The following is a 17,892-nucleotide window of genomic DNA, read 5'->3' on the forward strand; positions in this document are numbered from 1 at the left end:
GCATCCCCAGGGAGTCTTAAGGAAACACTCAAGTACTATTCACTTTTAACGTTAAAGATATTTTTACTTTAAAAAGTCACTCCTGGTACTATTCACGTACAACAGTTTTTTATCATTTTGATTAAAACTTAAAAGTTTTTAAACCATTTCCATTAGTTTTGTTTATATTATATGATAGACCACATCACCAACAACTAAGGGAACAAGCTTTCTTTTATATCCATCCATTGCCTTTGTTTATTTTAATTTAATTTCCAAAAAAAAAAAAAGAAAGATAAAATAGACAACACTTTCAGGGAAAATTGCAGATTAAGCTTTACTTCAGGGACGAAAAATAATTAAGTCCATGTATCCTAGTGCGATTTTTTATTTTTTATTTTTTAAACAAACTATATCATTTACATTAAGGGATGAAGGAGTTTGATGAGAATCAAACTTAAACCTCACGACTAGCAATAATGTATCCCGATACGAATTTAATCTCTACATATACTCAAAAGGGGGAAAATTAAGAGGAATAATTGGAGGAAAATTTATAGTAGGGCATGTAGAGGAGAGATTTATCGCGTAGGGTTTGATTCATTTGAATTATTGGTGGGAATCCAAATCATCTTCCATCATCTTCTGCTGATTCATTCGAATGATTGTTGGGAATGCCAATCATCTTCCATCATATTCTACTGAAATCACGGAGATTTTAGCTTTCCAAGATTCCCATTAGCCAATTATTCTTTTAGAAAATGTTCTATCATCATAAACATTTACAACGTTAGGGTGGCAACTTTCCAAGATTCCCCATTAGCCAACTATTTTCCAGTAGTCATCTTGTTGCCAAACTTTATGCAAAAGCAATGGCTCAAATCTTTGCCTGTGCCCCATTCCTGCAAAAAAGATTTCATGTATTTTGTGGCCAAGCTTTGTTTTATTTCCTAATTTTAATATATGCATGCTTTAATGCAAGGGAGGGAGAGCCTTGGCGCAACATTTCGAAACGTTGCTCCTTGTGATCCCAATTTCCGACAGCCGGACTGTAGAATTTTCCCGGCATGGTTCATGCTTGACAATGACGATTACTTCAGCAAAACATCGACCATCCCCATCCCCATCCCCATCGACCACAAACTGTGATGCAAACAATGTTTCCAGTCTTCTATTTGAATGCAATGTGAGAGAGCAGAAAATACAGGAAATACATTACGACGACAACAATGTACTTTCAAATATTTGATCGAGAGGAAGAAGAGATGAGCATACAAATTAACTAGAAGTCATCAAGAAATTAGGTACCTTGGATACAAAAGAACATCATCAACATAGAAACCGCCGGAGCAGAAAATATAGTTTCTGTAGATCCGGTGGCTAGAAAGATTCATAGTTCTGCCCTAAAACCGGCTATTATTGGGAAAGGAAATGACACCCTTCCATGTATTTGTGCTTAACAACAAATATTTCTTGGTGCCCCAAATCTCTCAAGATTCGAGTTAAAAAGGAGGAGAAAACTAAAACAACTTACAAAATTATTTTAGGTCCTTTGCTGCTTTATCTGGTAATACATTATCGGGAAGAATAAGTTCTGGGGGAATCTCACGAACAACACCCAGCATTGAGTCGTACTCCTCATCCTTATGTGCATACTTCTTGCGGAGGGCCTTCTCAAACTCAATCTCATCAAACGACTTCACATTCTCAGCTGCATGGACTTGTGCAAGGTTAGTGTAATTGGTGGCTGACTGGGAGATGAAGGCTTTTTCTTCATCTGTGAGCTTCCTCAGGAATTTTGCTGGGTTTCCTGCCCATACCTGTAATACAAATGCATTTTACTGCTTACTCTAAATTCATGTGAAACAAAATTATCAATAACAGTTGACGGTCTTGGACCGCATAAATAAAAGCTTCACTTAGCCTGCCTGGATAAAGCTGAGTCCGGAATCGTAGCATACAATTCCAAGCTGATAATGCCATTAATAACAGTTTTCTCTTTGTTTGGATTGCAGTACCCACGTTTTATAGTAAGAGGATGCTTGACACCAGTCCTATCAAAATAGTTTATGTCCCTACACATTTATTTCTAAAAGGGAAATCAAACAACAGACGTTTACTGCTCGAATAACCCAACTTCTTTAAACAGAGGGTGGAAAATTTGAAACTCCACCGCTGCCACCACACACACACACATAAAAAGTAAAGAAAAATAAAATAAAAGAAATAACAAGCACTCTGCTCCAGCCATTCCCGTGTCACTTTATATCGATCTACTTGAACTAGGTATTATTGGTAAACTTTGTTGTGTATTTTTTAAATAACTCTTACCTAGATGTTAGAATATTAGAAAGGCTTTTTTGATAACTCTGCTTTTAGTCTATCTCGGCACAATCATAATTCAAAGAATTTCAGATTAATACAATCTTCTCTGACTGCCAGAACGAGCACGAACAGAAGAAATATAATAAAATTTTAGATAACTGATTTTTTATTTATTTTGTTGGATCCAAAGTAAGAACATGTTTTAGGATCAGCAATTTGGAATCTGGCTGGATAGTGGTAACAACAACAGATTCAAATTCTAAGCTATTTTTTCTACGTGTGTTAAGACTCCCAATATCCTTTGCGTATAAATGGATAAAGAGGGTCAGCAGGTAGGGTTTTTACACATACCTCTCCACTAGGGATCCTTGTATTCTGTCTCACCAGGGATCCAGCAGCTACCATGGCATGTTTCTCAACAACGACACCATCAAGAAGAGTGGCTCCCATACCAACAAAGGCCTCATCCTCAACAGTACAGCCATGTATAACGGCACTGTGACCTGCTCAATGTAAATTTTTGTTACACAAATTATAAAAATTTATTCAGAACTACCATCAGGCAAATTCGAATCAAACATATCTTTGACAGCATAATTACTCACCTACAGTAACATTGTCTCCAATAATAGTTGGTAACACCTTCCCGCTTAAATTAGACTTCGCCACATGAACAAGGGAGTTGTCCTGTATGTTGGTTCCAGATCCAACAACGATGTTGTTCACATCACCTATGCAAAAATACATTATTATTTTTTTACAAATTATTACCAAAATCCACTATAAAATAGCCCTAAAAAACAATTACATCTCATATCCAGCTAAATTGACAACAAACCAGAATTCTCCACAGATAACTAATCAACTGTTAGTACCCAGTACTACTCTTACCATTGCTAACCTCCGTATACAATGAGAAACGGGACACAACTGTATAAAGTTTAAACTATGAAAAAGACAAATCAGAACAGCAACAGTGCATATTCTCCCAATAAAATGTACATATAATCTGAATATTACTCCTAGTTTCAACTCTAAACTTAACTGTACATGCACAGATGTTTAGGTGTAACAAATCCACGATTTCTGCAAAGTGCATCAGTAACATATATGCACAGATGTTATGAGAAATATATGTACTTGAAATCTAACACAGAATAAAGGTTAAAGAGGTTCTAGATATGGATAACATCAAGCACAAATCGTCAGCTCATGGACCAACAAAAAGGAAAAAAACAGCATAAAAAGAGTGGTCTTTCTTCCAAAATTCCCATGCTACTTAGAACTCATGTATACATTGTATTAAATGAAATTTGTATATGACTCTGTCTGAAAAGAAGTTCTTACCTCTCAAAACACAACCATACCAAATGGAAGACCCTCTTCCCACTTGAACATCGCCAATGACAGAGGCACTTGGCGCCACAAACACATCTTTGTCAACCACAGGAGCTTTATCAAATACGTTCATCAGAGTTCTATGTCGAGACACTACAGAAAAGAACATAATCACAACCCGAAAACCCTGAATCACCCATGTAAACAAACTAAGAATGCACTATGCTGGCAATGTATTAGCTTTTCAAAAATAGGTGAACCAAACTACAATGCTGGTTATAAAAAAATTTCCATTTTCGTTTTCTTCATTTCCTCCCCTCCTCGACCATAAAACTTTGAGCTTTACGGTTTGACTGGCTACACACACGCAGAAAGGCCACCACTTTACCACCGGAATGACAGGCCCAATCGTTTCCATTACTCAAAACTACTCCACAAAATTTCATTTCACATAAATGATAAAATATTTAGGGACCTTTTTTACTTCTCACACACACTTTGTTAAAATTTCTGTCCTTTGATATTCTTCAATTCATCCTATCTGATGGCCAAAAAATGGAAGGGTGTGAGAAGTGAAAAGGGGTCTGGATATCACAGCCCAATATTTAACGATTCCAAGAACCCCCATTTAACAAAATTTTCAAATTAATGTTGGGTTGATAATAATCTGCTAGTGAGAACACACACATTCCTACATACATGACTATCTAATTCTGCAATTGCCTATCAAATGAAAAGCAAAGCCCTAAACTTTATGCTAATTCTACAGCTTCGATGTCGAAATCAATACGAAATGCGAACCAAACATCCCGTAAATTACCAAAATCATAAAAAATAAATCAAATCCGAAATTAAGAGATTGAGCTAAAAGATGGGATCTAGGGTTCGAGAGAAAGGGCTTAGGCTTACGCTGCTCTTTGAAGTAGTAGCTGCCCTGGAGGCTGCTGCCGAGGCGATCAATGGCCTGGCCCGTCTCCCGAATCCAGAATCCGACGGTGTATATTGCTCGTCCTAAAGTCCCCATCTTGTTCTCACTTGCTCCGCCAGCTACCACCAGCTCCTCCGCTCACTGCCACTCTCTCTGACTCTCTGTTGTGTGATTTGAAGCAGGCCGGAGAAACGAAGGTATTGGCCCAAATTGGAAGGGTTAGGGTAGAATATCCCAAAGCCTAGGGAGGGTATTAAAGGGATTTTAACCTTCTTTTGTTAAATTACCAAAGCATCCCCGGTTTCAATTTAATTAGAGCCAAAGTATGGTTTTCGTCCTTCATCTTGGTTAGTGTAGTTTAATCATTTTGGTTTTTGTAGTTTAAATTATAGTGATTTTTCAACTGAGTTCAACCTAATATCTATCGCTACCATCACGAGGTGATTCAGTAGTTGGGAATGAATTTCAAGCCTGTACTTCACATGGCATATTCTGAGTTCGATTCTTTACGCTGGTAATTCACGATGGTGGCTACAGTGAGTCTTCCTAACCCCTCAAAAAATAAATTGTTGTGATAATGCCCAAATGACCATTGTGTGGATGAATAGCATCAATTAGGGTTAGTTTGGAAGTGCTGTTAAAATGATTGAAAGCGTGCTTGGTAAAAATGTTTTTGAAAATAATGCACTTGAAAAAGAGTTTTCAGTCTTTTTATTTTTTGAACAAACGATATTATCTACACTAAATAGAAGAGGGTGGGCTTAGCCTCACTATGGATTATCAATAATGTGGTTCAAACTCACATTTGGCGAGAATCGAACCTAAGATCTCTCATTTACAAATGAAAAGAAATACCACTAGACAGCAGTACTAAATAACTTTTAGTCATTTTAAATGTACTGTTCAAACTAGCCTTCAAATATATCTTTAGAGAAAAGGAGATCTTCTCCCAAAAAACTGAGCAAGGGCCTTTAATTAACCGCCAAGCCCAACGGCCATTTAAAGGACGCGGTTAATTTGTCAAACACGAAGCTGTGCGTTTCGATGCCTTTAACCGCGCGCATGCAATTGAGGGCTAGCGTGCTATGTTATGTTCTTCACCCTTTTGATTTTCACCGACCTCAAGTAGTGAATAAGCTTACAAAATTCATCTGCTTAGAAATTTGGATTTAACAATTTGATTCTCTCGTCTGATCCAAACACACACTTTGAAAGGTAAAGACTTTTTCCTATCTCTCTATTTTTCTTGAACTAAATTATTGGTTTTTATGGAGAATTTTCAAAATTTTCCATTTTTAATCTCGTTTTTCGTTTGAAAAATGTTTGATTCCGATTTGGGTTTGAGAGATTATTGGGGTTTTGATGAACCCATGAAATGTGAATTGATAAATCCGAATTGGTGACGCTCTAGAGATGATTTATTTTCTCGGGAACCAAACAGAATCTAGTATTTTGAGTTGGGTCATTGCTTTTGATGCTCAGGAAAATCGGAGGCTAATTTGTCATGGAAGGAGTTGGGGGCGGCGATGCTGGCTCGGCGGTGGCGCCGTTGGCGAAGTGGAGGGACGAATTTTCAAGGGCATTTCAGTACTACTTGGACCGGTCGACCCCGAATCCGGTTCACAGATGGCTGGGGACTCTTGCCGTGGTGGCGGTTTATGTGCTCCGAGTTTACCATGTTCAAGGGTTCTACATTGTGTCATACGGCCTGGGAATTTATATCTTGAATCTGTTGATTGGGTTTCTGTCACCAAAGGTTGATCCGGAGCTCGAAGCGTTGGACGGGGCTTCGCTGCCAACCCGAGGTTCGGATGAGTTTAAGCCGTTCATTCGCCGCCTTCCCGAGTTCAAGTTCTGGTAATTGAGGAACTTCCTTAGTGAAATTGTGAGAGATAGTTGCATTGTATATGTATTTTCTATGGGGTTTTGGGTGTGATCTAAAGTAGGTGTTGTGGCTAGTTTAAAATGTTTGAGTAGCACTTATATGAATGCTACTTTCGATCACACCAAAAAAAACCCGCCTTTCTGATCCCGGGTTTTTTTGGTGTGATTGAAAGTAGGTGTTGTGGCTAATTTAAAATGTCTTGGCTACTTTTATGTATGCTTTTAAAATGTGTGCACTTGTATGGATGGTAGAAGTGTGAACTTAATAAGAAGCTTGATAAGTCAACAGGATCTTTTAGCCTCAACATGGTTCCGCTGATGGCACCTCATCGAGAACAGAGTGTAAAAGAGATGGAGGATAACGGGGTCCTTCATGAAGCAGCTCACGATAGTGCTGAATGGAAGTTGGGATTGTGTCAATGACTTCAGCAGTCGAGATTGTTCTTTCTCGATTTGAAAGTGGTTATTGCACAAACGCATTGTTTACTGTAACATATACGTTATTGCAATTAATGTGTGCTTGTATGTGTTCAGTTTTATGACTGCTAACTGAGACTCAGTAATTTATTCTCTTGCTTATGTGGTTTCAGGTATTCCATTACAAAGGCTTTCTGTGTCGCCTTTCTGATGACCTTCTTCACCGTGTTTGATGTCCCCGTTTTCTGGCCCATTCTCCTCTTTTATTGGGTCGTTCTTTTTACTCTTACAATGAAGCGCCAGATAATGCACATGATTAAGTACAAATATGTACCGTTCAGCATCGGAAAGCAGGTGAGAGCGCTACAATGTTGTTCAGCCACCATTTACCTTTTTTTACCCTAAAGCAGGATCAATTGTATTGTTGAGAGTTTCCTTAAGTTCAACATTTTTACTCGTTCCCTTTGATTATTACAGAGGTATACAGGGAAGAGACCTGATGCCGCGAACTCAGACTGAAGCTTTGGTCGAATCAGCGTTTAGGAAAAGTGAACGAAAGAAGTGCAGTGTTTGAATGTTTTTATTTTTTCTGAAAACTTTACTTGTTAATACTCGCAAAATTCATAGATATGTTTGAATTTTTCTCACTATTAGGATAATTTGCTTACTATTAGGACTTAATGAGGAGTGAAAACTTGCATAAATTGATAATTCTCACTTGTCATTAACCTGTTTGATATTTACCTGTACTTTCGTTCTTCTTCCGCTTTACTTGCTGCTGAATTACTGAATGCCATGTTTTGAGTATATTATTGTTGTGCATTAATTAAATCGTGGTGTTAAGCAAGCGGGGCTGCGGGGTTATGATTACCAGGTGGACTTGGGGAGAGTCTTAGGGTTTGTGAGATGCCAGATAGATGTCCAAATCATGCACCTAATATGCATAACAACCCTCCACCAACTGAACAACGAAATCACACACTGCAGTTTTTATTTTATTGCTTGACTTTTGTATTATCGAAACCCATAAGCAAACAATTCTTGTAAATTAAGCTTAGTGTTTTATTTTAATCACATAATTAATTAGGCAATGGCCAGCTAATAGTGTTCGTGGTCTCCTCTACTCTATCCTCTCTCTTCTTTCTTCTTTCTCTTTCTGCATTCCATTCCTTCTCTTAAACCCCTCGAATTGAAACATAATATTCTGTCTCTCCAATTAAACCGGGTTTTCTCTCTGCTCCACCCCCGACGGGCAACAAATGAGTGGGAGAACCTATGTTGTGATATTCTTCTTCTGGGCTGCTCTTACTGTCATCACCCCCACACTCGTTTTTCTTTCAGAGACTTCCAAACCGTACTTGGATTCAAATGGTAAGAAGACTGAGTTATGAACATTTTATTGTACCCTTGGATCTCTCGTACTTTGAAATTGTTGTAATCTATTTTGCTTTGTGTTTGGCAGGTGAGGAAATTGAAGGAACCAAGGGTAGAAGACTGATTGGAATCGTAGGATATGAATCACAACGTCGACCACGAGTTCTGCCAACTACGGAAGCCCCTACAGCATCACCATCACTGGCGCAAGCTCCAGTTTCGGAACTAAAACCAGGTTTGAAGCATGGAGAAGCCAGTCTTGTAAAGGTTTTTATAGAGTCATTGAGATTTGTGATCAACAATACTAAGTTCAAGTTAAATTAAGGCGGAGTCGGAGTCAGATTCTTATAGGATTTTAGGTTAGGTTGTTCTTCATGCATAAAAGCTACTTCGGAGACAAAGCTCGCACTTTTCGGTATGAGCCTCTCTGATCATCTTCGGAAGAAAAATGTAAGTGTGACATGTCAATACAAGGAAGAGAACTGCACTGGTTTTCCTATAAAATGTATGTTTGTTTTGTTTTCTAAACGTCGAGGGGGAATGAAACGCTATATTAAGAGCTAGTTGGTCGTTTTTCCTGATATTAGTTGTACCGAAAAGTAAGGAAAAGCATAAGCTGAGGGAACATCATATGTGAGCGAAGACGTTGAATGATGGATGTTTTCTTGTCATTATATAAAGTTAAAAGAGACATTGTGGTACGGGTTGTCTCCTAAGCAAGCAAGACAAAGTTCAACTCATAATTTGCTGAGGACCAAATTTAAACTGGCTTGTAATGTAAGGATCGATAGTGTAGTAATATAAATGTGAACACAACCGACTTTTGTTCAATTTAAAATTGGTAACAGGTGTCATTTATTATTACGATATAGTGATATTCATTTTCACTTGTAAGTGAGAAGTATTGGGTTCGATTTTCGCCAAAGATGAATTTGAACCACATTAATATGATTATCCGAGTGTGAGACTTAGATTCAGAAACACTTGTAAGTGAAAGGTATTGGGTTCGATTTTGCAAGAAGTGCTTTTATTATGAACAAGTTTATATTTTTATTAACAACATGAGAAACACTTGGAAGTGTTTCCCGAAGTTCTCCATAACCCAAAAGCACGCTCAGGTTAAAAAATTTCGATTTTTTCATTTGAGCCTTTTCTGTAAGAATTTTTTTTTAGTACTGTGAAAATTGTGTTTTCTATAGTGTGAAAGTTGAATATGTGGGAATTTTTTAAATAAAAAAAATTATGGCGTCTTGGTTGTGCTGGGTGACGAAATTTGTAAAATAGTTGTAGTTTTCTAAGAAAGTTGCGATTTTTAATAATATTTTCTCAATTGGAAGACTAGAAAATGATTGAAATAATGTTCTCTCTTTTTATTTTTATTTTTTTATTTTTCAAACTTCTCTCAAGTTTTTTTTTTTCTTGGATTTAAAAGTACCGGATTGGTTAGAATGGTTATTCATCTCTCCAATTGGTTCTTTTTTTATTCTCACCAACTTTTTTGTCTAATATTATTTTTTTTCATTTTTTTTTTGTGACTTTTGTAGAAGGGACCTTCGCCAAGGTGAAGTATCTAAACATGAATCGCAACATTTAGCTTTGCTTCATGTTCTACATTTTTTTGTTGTTTTTGTGTCTAATATTATAAAAAGATGATTCAGCATCAGTTTATATAAAGATGAGATACAGATGAACTCATTGCCTGTCTACCCCTACATATATATATATATATATATATATATATATATATATTTTTTTTTTGGTCGTTCAACCTGGTCTTTTAAATCCTCCAACCACATTAAAGATAGAAATCTGTCTATGTTTCACAAACCAATTTACGTAACAGGTTTTTTTTTTATTTTTTATTTTTTTTCCTTCTTTTTCATCTTCGTCAATAAGTATTGTTTAATAATACTAAAATCTTTTGGTTGTAACAACCAACGAAGCCAGTTAGATTTTCCTTCATTTTGAAACATAGGAATTCAAACCTTTTTCAGTTTTTAGTATCTTCACATATTTCAGTTTTTTTAGTTTCTGTGTATATATACTCTGTTTTGCATTCTTTTATTGGTTTTGAAACTACAAGTGAATATATCAGAAGACTACCTTCTATAAAATGGTTCCTATAATATAATTTTGTATATAATACTCTTACACTATCTTTTACCAACTTTTCTTACACAATCGCTCCAGGTCATGCTATTCAGAAAGTGGTTTGCAGAGTTCCAAGAGCTTGATTCACCCAATTTTTCGTTTTCATGTAAAAATTCTTTTAAAAGGCTTGAACATCCTTCGATCCAAATAACATTAACTTTCTCTAACAATCTTTTATCCCTTTGAATCATAATTTTTCATACAGTTTCTAATCTCGCAGCAACGCACGGGTACTATTTCTAGTATATTCCTATATCTCAAAATATCATCCGGTTGTATGGTAGAATCTCCCAGTCCACCCCAAAAATCTCACTATTTTTAGTTATAAATCTACATACTAGGAAATCTCAAAGTGTTTGACATCTATGAAAATCATAATAAACCACAAATGTGCAGGAAAACAGAGAAATTACATTAAAAAAAATTATTATTATTAACGGCACGTGAAAGAGTTCGAAACTATTATAATAATATAGGGAAGGGGAGTCTCAAATCCAGACACGTGTAGAAACCTAACACTCCATCGACTAGGATATAGAAATTGCGTTAAAACCATGTAAATTTTGTTCCCATCACAAACACTCTTCAGCTCAAACAACATTAACAACATTTAAATTATTTTTTCTGAGTTGTTATGCAAATATCTTAGCTGAAGCCCTGTGATCTTAATTTCTTCAAACAAATTGATCGAGGTACTCGTCCACAGTTGTGTACTTCACATCAGGGTAGAGCTCATAAGCTTCGACTCCAAACGACGGCTCGATTTCGAAGTTGGTCTGATCTCCCTTCACAAACACTGAGTGGTTGATTGCTAATATCACATTGATTGGAGTTGGGGCCTCTGCAAAATTAAACAACAAATGTTAATTAACCAGATCATGATTAATTACTGCAGGAATCTTATAGCACAGTTGATTAAGAGCGTTCGCTCATGCACTCCAGATCCCAAGTTTGAATTCCTTCCCTTCCACTATTGTTTGTATTGAAAAATGCATGGTTACTTACTGACCTTCAATATCCTTGAGAAGTTTGTCCTCTGGGACATAGACTTTTTCAAGGACTTTGCCAATCTTCTTCTCCCACAGGGCAACAAGCCCATTGAATGAGTAGATGTTCTGGGGAGGTTTCACGTAGAGGATCTTGTTCAATGTTCTTGGATCATCAACGGCCCTGATTGTATAGGTTGCAATGTCATCTTCCTTGTTAAAGACAGCTGCAACATTAACAAAAGATACAGAGCACGTTTGAGACTGCTTCTGAAATAATTGAAGCGGTTGCAGACAACTAAAAGCGTTTCTGGCACTATTTAATATAAAACACTTAAAAATTCTTATGGATCATAAAACCTTATAAAAAGGTACCAAACAAGTACTTTCTTCATAAAGAACTCCCATGTGCCTTTTCAAAAACAACTTAATTAATTACTAATCTCGCTTATGAACAGAAGCACTTTCTACTGGAATTAACGCGAGTGGTACCTTTTGGATTTCCATCCCCTAAGATGGTGACTTTGTCTCTGGGTGGAGATGTGGAACCTGGCTGTGCCAATGAGGACAGGAAGTAGCCAGCATAGAAGTTGTTGTTGACATAAGTGTAGGGAATGCCCTCAGCCTCAACAGCACGCCGGATTTGGACCTTGACGTCAAACGTAGACTTGGCTGGCTCAACCGCATGCACTCGATCCACATCGTTTCCAAACTCCGACGGGAAAAATCTCTGCATAAGATATAGGCTGTTACTATTAATCCCCATAGTTGAACAAATCTTTACTTTAAAAACCCTAAATTAGAAGGAAAAAGGAAAATTGAGTCTGTGACCTGTCTAATAATTCCAAGTCTTCTGTTTATCTTCATGTAAATTTTCATCTAAATATTGATAGTATTAATCAAGACAGGATATGTAGATGGTAGGTAACATGTCAATATTAGATAGTCAAACATGTCACGTGATCAGACAGCCTAACTAAAGTTTGCCCGGTTACTTGAAGACACTAACCTTGACATTGCCAGCTTCTTTGATGGCTGCAATGATCTTGGTTTGGTCTGCAAATTGCTTGAAACCCACCGTTGATATCACAACGTCCACCTGTTTGATCGCCTTCACCAAACTCTCATGGTCATAAAGATCTCCCTGCATAGTAATCACCGTATTTAACTACGTACATAATTAATTAAATTAAACACAAATAGAGATTAATATGTGTACGTAGAGCAAAGTGACACCCAAATTCTTAAACTTCTCAATGAGGTTAGCCTTAGAAGGATCGTTGACCGTGCTTCTAAGCAGAGCAAAGGTTGGATGGCCGGCCTTCGTCACCTTACCAGGGTCGTTGCCCGTGGTCTCTCTAATCAAAGCGAAGGTCGGATGGCCGGCCTTTGCGCTCGCTTGAACGATAAACTTTCCGATGTAACCAGTACCTCCGATGATCAAAACCTTACTCTTCTTAGCCATTGAAATTTTAAAGAAATTATCAAATTCTTCTTCTTCTTCCTAGTTTTTTCTTTTGTGTGAATATTTTTGAATTGTGAAGTGAATAGAAGTAGTATGAGCACATTTTATGGACGAATTATATAATATAATAGTATATCATGCTTCTAGGTGGGAAAGAATATGGTGACAAATTTAAAATGTGGGATTGACTGTTCATTTTTTTTTATTATCTTTATTATTGGACTTCATGTGAAGTGTAATGATAGGGTTAGATCTCACAACAAATGTGAATCTTATTTTTATTAAAAAGGTGGTTAAATAAAGTATAAAAAATGCAGCAAGAGTAATATTTTTGTTATGAAAATATTCTTTATCTTCTTACCTACCATAGGATAGGAACAGGTACAAAGGTATTGGTTCAAGATTCCATTTTAATTTTTCTTATATTAATACTAGTGGGATTAATGGTACCTTTAGTAATAAGGTAACCGGAAGATAGTTCACGTGGTGAAGTTTGTTAAAATTTAAGCTCAAAATTAAAATTTTCATCAACTCTCCATTAACTTATTCAGCCTTCATAATCAAAAGAGATGTGGCTGCTATTTGGCAGGGGATGTTTGCCTAGTTTGACACTTTGAAGCAGATAACGAGTTCAATAATGGAACCTAAACCCATGAAGCCTAGACTCTATTTAAAAGGAAAAGACTTGGCTGCTGAAGAATTCAGCAGCAGGTCTACTTACATCTAATTTCAGCTGGACACGTGTTCAAGTTTTGATTTTTTTAATCAAACTTGGACACATGTCCAACCGGGATTGGATGTAAGTAGGACCTGCTGCTGAATTTACTGCAGCCAAATCTAGTTCAATTTAAAATAGGAAATATTATTGGAATTCCAAAAATCTTATTTTACACTTCTCATAAGTGTATTTTTCTTTCTTAATATAGAAAGTTTAGAGTGTAGAATAAGATTTTTGAAATCCTAATAACAATTCCTTTTAAAATTTCCAAAGATGTTTTGAACATTGAATGTCCAACGTTCGCATCTTTCTCTCGACGATTATCCACGGCGGTTTTCTTCCCGGAAAACTGCTCCACTCCTGCGAATTTCTTTCATGAAAAAACCATAGAGGGGTTGGAAATTTCTCGACTTTTCCTTCCGTTTCCACTTTTCTATCACAAATCTCTGCTTCAATTGGCTTGCAAATTTCTGCCAATGGTGGTTTTTCTTGCCTGAGAAACCCTGAAGGTTTATTTTTGATTCAGCTTAAATTTAACTTTTCTTAAACCCGTTGGATTCGGCTTAAATTTAATAAGGACGGGTCACAGTAGATCAGCTCAACCGAGCCTGGGTGAAATTGAGTGATAAATGACTCGTCATTAATGTCTCTTTCTCTCTCTTTGTTCCCCTTCCTCTTTCTCTCTCATCTCTCTGCTTCTCTCGATCACTCTCTTGCAAATAGATCACAAACCACCACCAACCCTGCTCATCTTTGTTGTCACGTCACAGACCATCACCACAATCCGACTACCACTGATAGCCCAGCCAACTTCCTCTCCATCTCCTCTAAACTGTGTATTTTTGACACTCAATAAGTTTTTGGTCTTTTGAGTACTCATTGTTATAGTCCTAGTAACACATTATATGTGTTTATTTACTTAAGTTTCACAGAATGTCAAGCTCATGCTCGTTTGATCCCATAAATGCTAAAACCAGTCATCTTCCATGTCCCATCTACCTCTTCCAAAACCCAAAAAACTCAACAAAATCAAATCCCTAGACCAACAAAAGCAAAACACACCCCAAAAAATTGGATAAAGACTCTGCAATTACAATCGTTGCCCTAACTGCAATAATCTCTTTATCTTTAAAGTCATCCCCCAATTGCAACACTCGACTATGACTTCCACCTCCACCGGCGGCGACTGCGGCAAGCTAAATTCCGACTATGAATAAAGAACAAGAGGAGAAAAACATATGAAGAGATACTCCGTATAAGAAGTTTGATTATAATAGTTCTCACACTAAGTACGATTAGTGTAGGATCGGATGAGACCAAAATATAAATGATCTCATAAAAGGGTAATTCGCGGATTATATGCTTAGAAGATTTAGCAAGTCATGAGTTCATGATGGTTGTACGGTAGAATCTCCCAGTGTAAATCATAACCAGCCACAAATGTGCAGGAAAAACATAGAAATTACATTAAGACTCTGAATTTTGTTCTCATCACAAACACTTATTCGCTCAAACAACATTAACAGCATTTAAACTTATTTTTTCCGAGATATTTAGCAAACATCTTAGCGAAAGTCCTGTGATCTTAATTTCTTCAAACAAATTGATCGAGGTACTCGTCCACAGTTGTGTACTTCACGTCAGGGTAGAGCTCATAAGCCTCGACTCCAAATGACGGCTCGATTTCGAACTTGGTCTGATCTCCGTTCACAAACACTGAGTGGTTGATTGCTAATATCACATTGATTGGAATTGGGGCCGCTGCAAAATTAAACAACATACGTTAATTAACCAAATCTTGATTAAAGTTAAGTTAAACGCAGTTAAGTTGAACCAATGCATGATTAATTACTGCATGAGAGGCTTATAGCACGGTTGATTAAGAGCATTCGCTCATGCACTTGAGATCCCGAGTTTGAACTCCTTCCTGTTCTCTATCGTTTGTATAAAAAATGCATGATTAATTACTGACCTTCAATATCCTTGAGAAGTTTGTCCTCTGGGACATAGACTTTTTCAAGGACTTTGCCAATCTTCTTCTCCCACAGAGCAACAAGCTCATTGAATGAGTAGATGTTCTGGGGAGGCTTCAGGAAGAGGACCTTGTTCAATGTTCTTGGATCATCAACGGCCCTGATTGTATAGGTTCCTATGTCATCTTCCTTGTTAAAGACAGCTGCAAGATTAACAAGAGATACATAGCATGTTTGAGACTGCTTCTAAAATGGCTCAAAACGGTTGTAGACAACTAAAAGCATTTGTAGCACTATTTAATATAAAACACTTAAAAAGCTTATGGATCGTAAAACCTTTTTTACTATTGCATAGAGAGGCACCTAACAGGGACTTTTTCAAGAAGAACTTTCAGGTGCCTTTTCTGAAACAACTTGGTTAATTACTAATATCGTTTATGAACATAAGTGTATTTTTTCTGAAATTAACGTGAGAGGTACCTTTTGGATTTCCATCCCCTAAGATGGTGACTTTGTCTCTGGGTGGAGAAGTGGCACCTGGCTGTGCCAATGACGGCAGAAAGTAGCCATCAAAGCAGTTGCTGGAGACATAAGTGTGGGGGATGCCCTCAGCCTCAATAACACGCCGGATTTGGACCTTGGCGTCAAACGAAGACTTGGCTGGCTCAACTGCTTTCACTCGGTCCACATCGTTTCCAAACTCCGACGGGAAAAATCTCTGCATAAAATATAGGCTAAGTTACTATTAATCCCTATAATTGAGCAAAACTTGTGTCGGGCTGTCTGATAATTCTAAAATCTTAAATTAATTTTCATGTAATTTTCACTAACAAGCTTATTGACACCATGTCAATATCTAAGAGCATCTCCCTTGGAGATGTCAAACATGTCTCATGATCAGACAACCTAATCGAAGATTTCTTGGTTAATTAGAGACACTAACCTTGATATTGCCAGCTTCTTTGATGGCTGCAATGATCTTGGTTTGGTCTGCAGTTTGCAGGAAACCCACCGTCGATATCACAACGTCCACCTGTTTGATCGCCTTCACCAAACTCTCATGGTTATAAAGATCTCCCTGCATATTAATCACCGTAATTAACCAAGTAACATAACATAATTAATTTAATTAAACACAAAGAGAGAGTAATATGCAATTAAACACTAAGAAAGATTAAATGCTTACATAGAGCAAAGTGACACCCAAGTTCTTGAACTTCTCAATGAGATTAGCCTTAGCAGGGTCGTTGACTGTGGTCTCTCTAACCAGAGCAAAGGTCGGATGCCCGAGCTTCGCGCTCGCTTCAACGACAAACTTTCCGATGTAGCCTGTGCTTCCGATTATCAAAATCTTGCTCTTCTCAGCCATTGAAATTTCTAAGAATTATCAAATTCTTCTTTTTTTCCCTAGTTTTTTCTTTTGTGTGTATTTTCACAGTTGTGAAGTTAAGTAGCTGGAGCGCATTTTATGAACGAAATTATAAGGTGACAAATTGAAATAGTGGAATTGATTGTTCACCTGTTTTTAAAATTTTTAATCATCATTTATTTGACTTTCTGTGAATATTTTATTGATCTTACGTATATACTACGTGAAAAGTTAGTATTACCCTTGTCAAGCTGTTCAAAAAAGGGGTTAGAGAATGGCAGTGCCGGAATTTTACACTTTTGCTGTTCCAGAATCAAAGACCCTTGAAGTGATCCATACGTCATTGTCGTTCTAGAACCCAAATGAACATCGTCGGGATCACCGTAATGTTCATAATTTTAAAAAAATCAAAGACCTCGTATGATAGTATTTTATTTTTGTTTTTTTATTTTGTGCATTTTTTGTTTATATATTTGTTCTCTATCTCTCGTCATTGTTTTTACCGTCTTTTGTGTTTTCTCATTTATCTCCTTTACTGCTATTTTATTGACAAATGATATAATTTATACTAACGCCTTTCATAGTGGAATAGTAATAATGTGGTTCAAGTGAATTAGTCTGACAGTGGACTAACAATAATGTGGTTTAAGTTCACTTTTGTTGAAAATCGACCTAAGTTTTCTCACTTACAAGTAAAAAGAAACACTACTAGACCGTACTACCAAACGACCCTTTATTGTCTTTTTAAAATTTTCAAGCAAAAGTGAAAAAGAAAAAGGAAATAGGCTTGTGATCTAGTTTCATTTTAGGAAAGCTATTTTAATATTTGAAGATGGTAAGTTATGGAACAAATAAATCACACCAATTTAGAAAAGGCACAAGAGAAATGTTAAGGAAACTCTAAAAAATATGGCTTTTTATGAACTTTTTACCGCATCATATTCAGCATAATCTCTATTAATTAATAAAACACTCATGGTCAACC

The 17,892-nt window shown here is 36.8% G+C and overlaps 5 protein-coding genes across 5 annotated transcripts; 2 read left to right on the top strand and 3 right to left on the bottom strand.

Moving 5' to 3' along the window:
• Positions 1-1,271: 1,271 nt before the first annotated feature.
• On the bottom strand, positions 1,272-4,776 carry LOC137717559 (gamma carbonic anhydrase 1, mitochondrial). The gene is made up of 5 exons (XM_068456959.1): positions 4,552-4,776; positions 3,652-3,795; positions 2,910-3,035; positions 2,656-2,807; positions 1,272-1,799 (listed from the first exon to the last, which is right to left on the bottom strand). The coding sequence occupies exons 1-5, from the start codon at positions 4,664-4,666 to the stop codon at positions 1,518-1,520; spliced, it is 819 nt and encodes a 272-aa protein (XP_068313060.1). The 5' UTR covers positions 4,667-4,776; the 3' UTR covers positions 1,272-1,517.
• Positions 4,777-6,057: 1,281 nt separating this feature from the next.
• LOC137718058 (protein RER1B-like) lies at positions 6,058-7,445 on the top strand. The gene is made up of 3 exons (XM_068457570.1): positions 6,058-6,427; positions 7,045-7,241; positions 7,351-7,445. The coding sequence occupies exons 1-3, from the start codon at positions 6,075-6,077 to the stop codon at positions 7,443-7,445; spliced, it is 645 nt and encodes a 214-aa protein (XP_068313671.1). The 5' UTR covers positions 6,058-6,074.
• Positions 7,446-8,130: 685 nt separating this feature from the next.
• On the top strand, positions 8,131-8,569 carry LOC137718059 (uncharacterized). Its single transcript, XM_068457571.1, has 2 exons — positions 8,131-8,242; positions 8,334-8,569. The coding sequence occupies exons 1-2, from the start codon at positions 8,131-8,133 to the stop codon at positions 8,567-8,569; spliced, it is 348 nt and encodes a 115-aa protein (XP_068313672.1).
• Positions 8,570-10,232: 1,663 nt separating this feature from the next.
• On the bottom strand, positions 10,233-12,847 carry LOC137718583 (phenylcoumaran benzylic ether reductase Betv6-like). The gene is made up of 6 exons (XM_068458132.1): positions 12,713-12,847; positions 12,602-12,649; positions 12,392-12,526; positions 11,875-12,112; positions 11,406-11,609; positions 10,233-11,237 (listed from the first exon to the last, which is right to left on the bottom strand). Exons 1-6 carry the CDS (start codon positions 12,845-12,847, stop codon positions 11,071-11,073), a joined length of 927 nt encoding a protein of 308 aa, XP_068314233.1. The 3' UTR covers positions 10,233-11,070.
• A 2,161-nt stretch (positions 12,848-15,008) lies between these two features.
• LOC137718348 (eugenol synthase 2-like) lies at positions 15,009-16,970 on the bottom strand. The gene is made up of 5 exons (XM_068457877.1): positions 16,725-16,970; positions 16,482-16,616; positions 16,019-16,256; positions 15,538-15,741; positions 15,009-15,326 (listed from the first exon to the last, which is right to left on the bottom strand). Exons 1-5 carry the CDS (start codon positions 16,905-16,907, stop codon positions 15,160-15,162), a joined length of 927 nt encoding a protein of 308 aa, XP_068313978.1. The 5' UTR covers positions 16,908-16,970; the 3' UTR covers positions 15,009-15,159.
• Between the last annotated feature and the right edge of the window lie 922 nt (positions 16,971-17,892).

This window comes from Pyrus communis, chromosome 15 (genome assembly GCF_963583255.1).
Source record: "Pyrus communis chromosome 15, drPyrComm1.1, whole genome shotgun sequence".
Lineage (NCBI taxonomy): Eukaryota > Viridiplantae > Streptophyta > Magnoliopsida > Rosales > Rosaceae > Pyrus > Pyrus communis.

Bases quoted from the DNA above. Each gene is read 5' to 3' on its own strand.
- LOC137718348 (XM_068457877.1), bottom strand. From the start codon at position 16,907: ATGGCTGAGAAGAGCAAGATTTTGATAATCGGAAGCACAGGCTACATC. The intron at 16,257-16,481 runs GTTAGTGTCTCT...TATTTTATGCAG, and splicing joins AAGAAGCTGGCAATATCAAG to AGATTTTTCCCGTCGGAGTT. The intron at 15,327-15,537 runs GTCAGTAATTAA...TTAATTTTGCAG, and splicing joins ACTTCTCAAGGATATTGAAG to CGGCCCCAATTCCAATCAAT.
- LOC137718583 (XM_068458132.1), bottom strand. From the start codon at position 12,847: ATGGCTAAGAAGAGTAAGGTTTTGATCATCGGAGGTACTGGTTACATC. The intron at 12,650-12,712 runs GTGACGAAGGCC...GATCCTTCTAAG, and splicing joins CGGGCAACGACCCTGGTAAG to GCTAACCTCATTGAGAAGTT. The intron at 11,238-11,405 runs GTCAGTAAGTAA...TTAATTTTGCAG, and splicing joins ACTTCTCAAGGATATTGAAG to AGGCCCCAACTCCAATCAAT.
- LOC137717559 (XM_068456959.1), bottom strand. From the start codon at position 4,666: ATGGGGACTTTAGGACGAGCAATATACACCGTCGGATTCTGGATTCGG. The intron at 3,796-4,551 runs GTAAGCCTAAGC...TCTTTTCTGTAG, and splicing joins CTACTACTTCAAAGAGCAGC to TGTCTCGACATAGAACTCTG. The intron at 3,036-3,651 runs GTAAGAACTTCT...ATTTTTGCATAG, and splicing joins GTATGGTTGTGTTTTGAGAG to GTGATGTGAACAACATCGTT.
- LOC137718058 (XM_068457570.1), top strand. From the start codon at position 6,075: ATGGAAGGAGTTGGGGGCGGCGATGCTGGCTCGGCGGTGGCGCCGTTG. The intron at 6,428-7,044 runs GTAATTGAGGAA...ATGTGGTTTCAG, and splicing joins CTTCCCGAGTTCAAGTTCTG to GTATTCCATTACAAAGGCTT. The intron at 7,242-7,350 runs GTTGTTCAGCCA...ATTATTACAGAG, and splicing joins GCAGGTGAGAGCGCTACAAT to GTATACAGGGAAGAGACCTG.
- LOC137718059 (XM_068457571.1), top strand. From the start codon at position 8,131: ATGAGTGGGAGAACCTATGTTGTGATATTCTTCTTCTGGGCTGCTCTT. The intron at 8,243-8,333 runs GTAAGAAGACTG...TGTGTTTGGCAG, and splicing joins ACCGTACTTGGATTCAAATG to GTGAGGAAATTGAAGGAACC.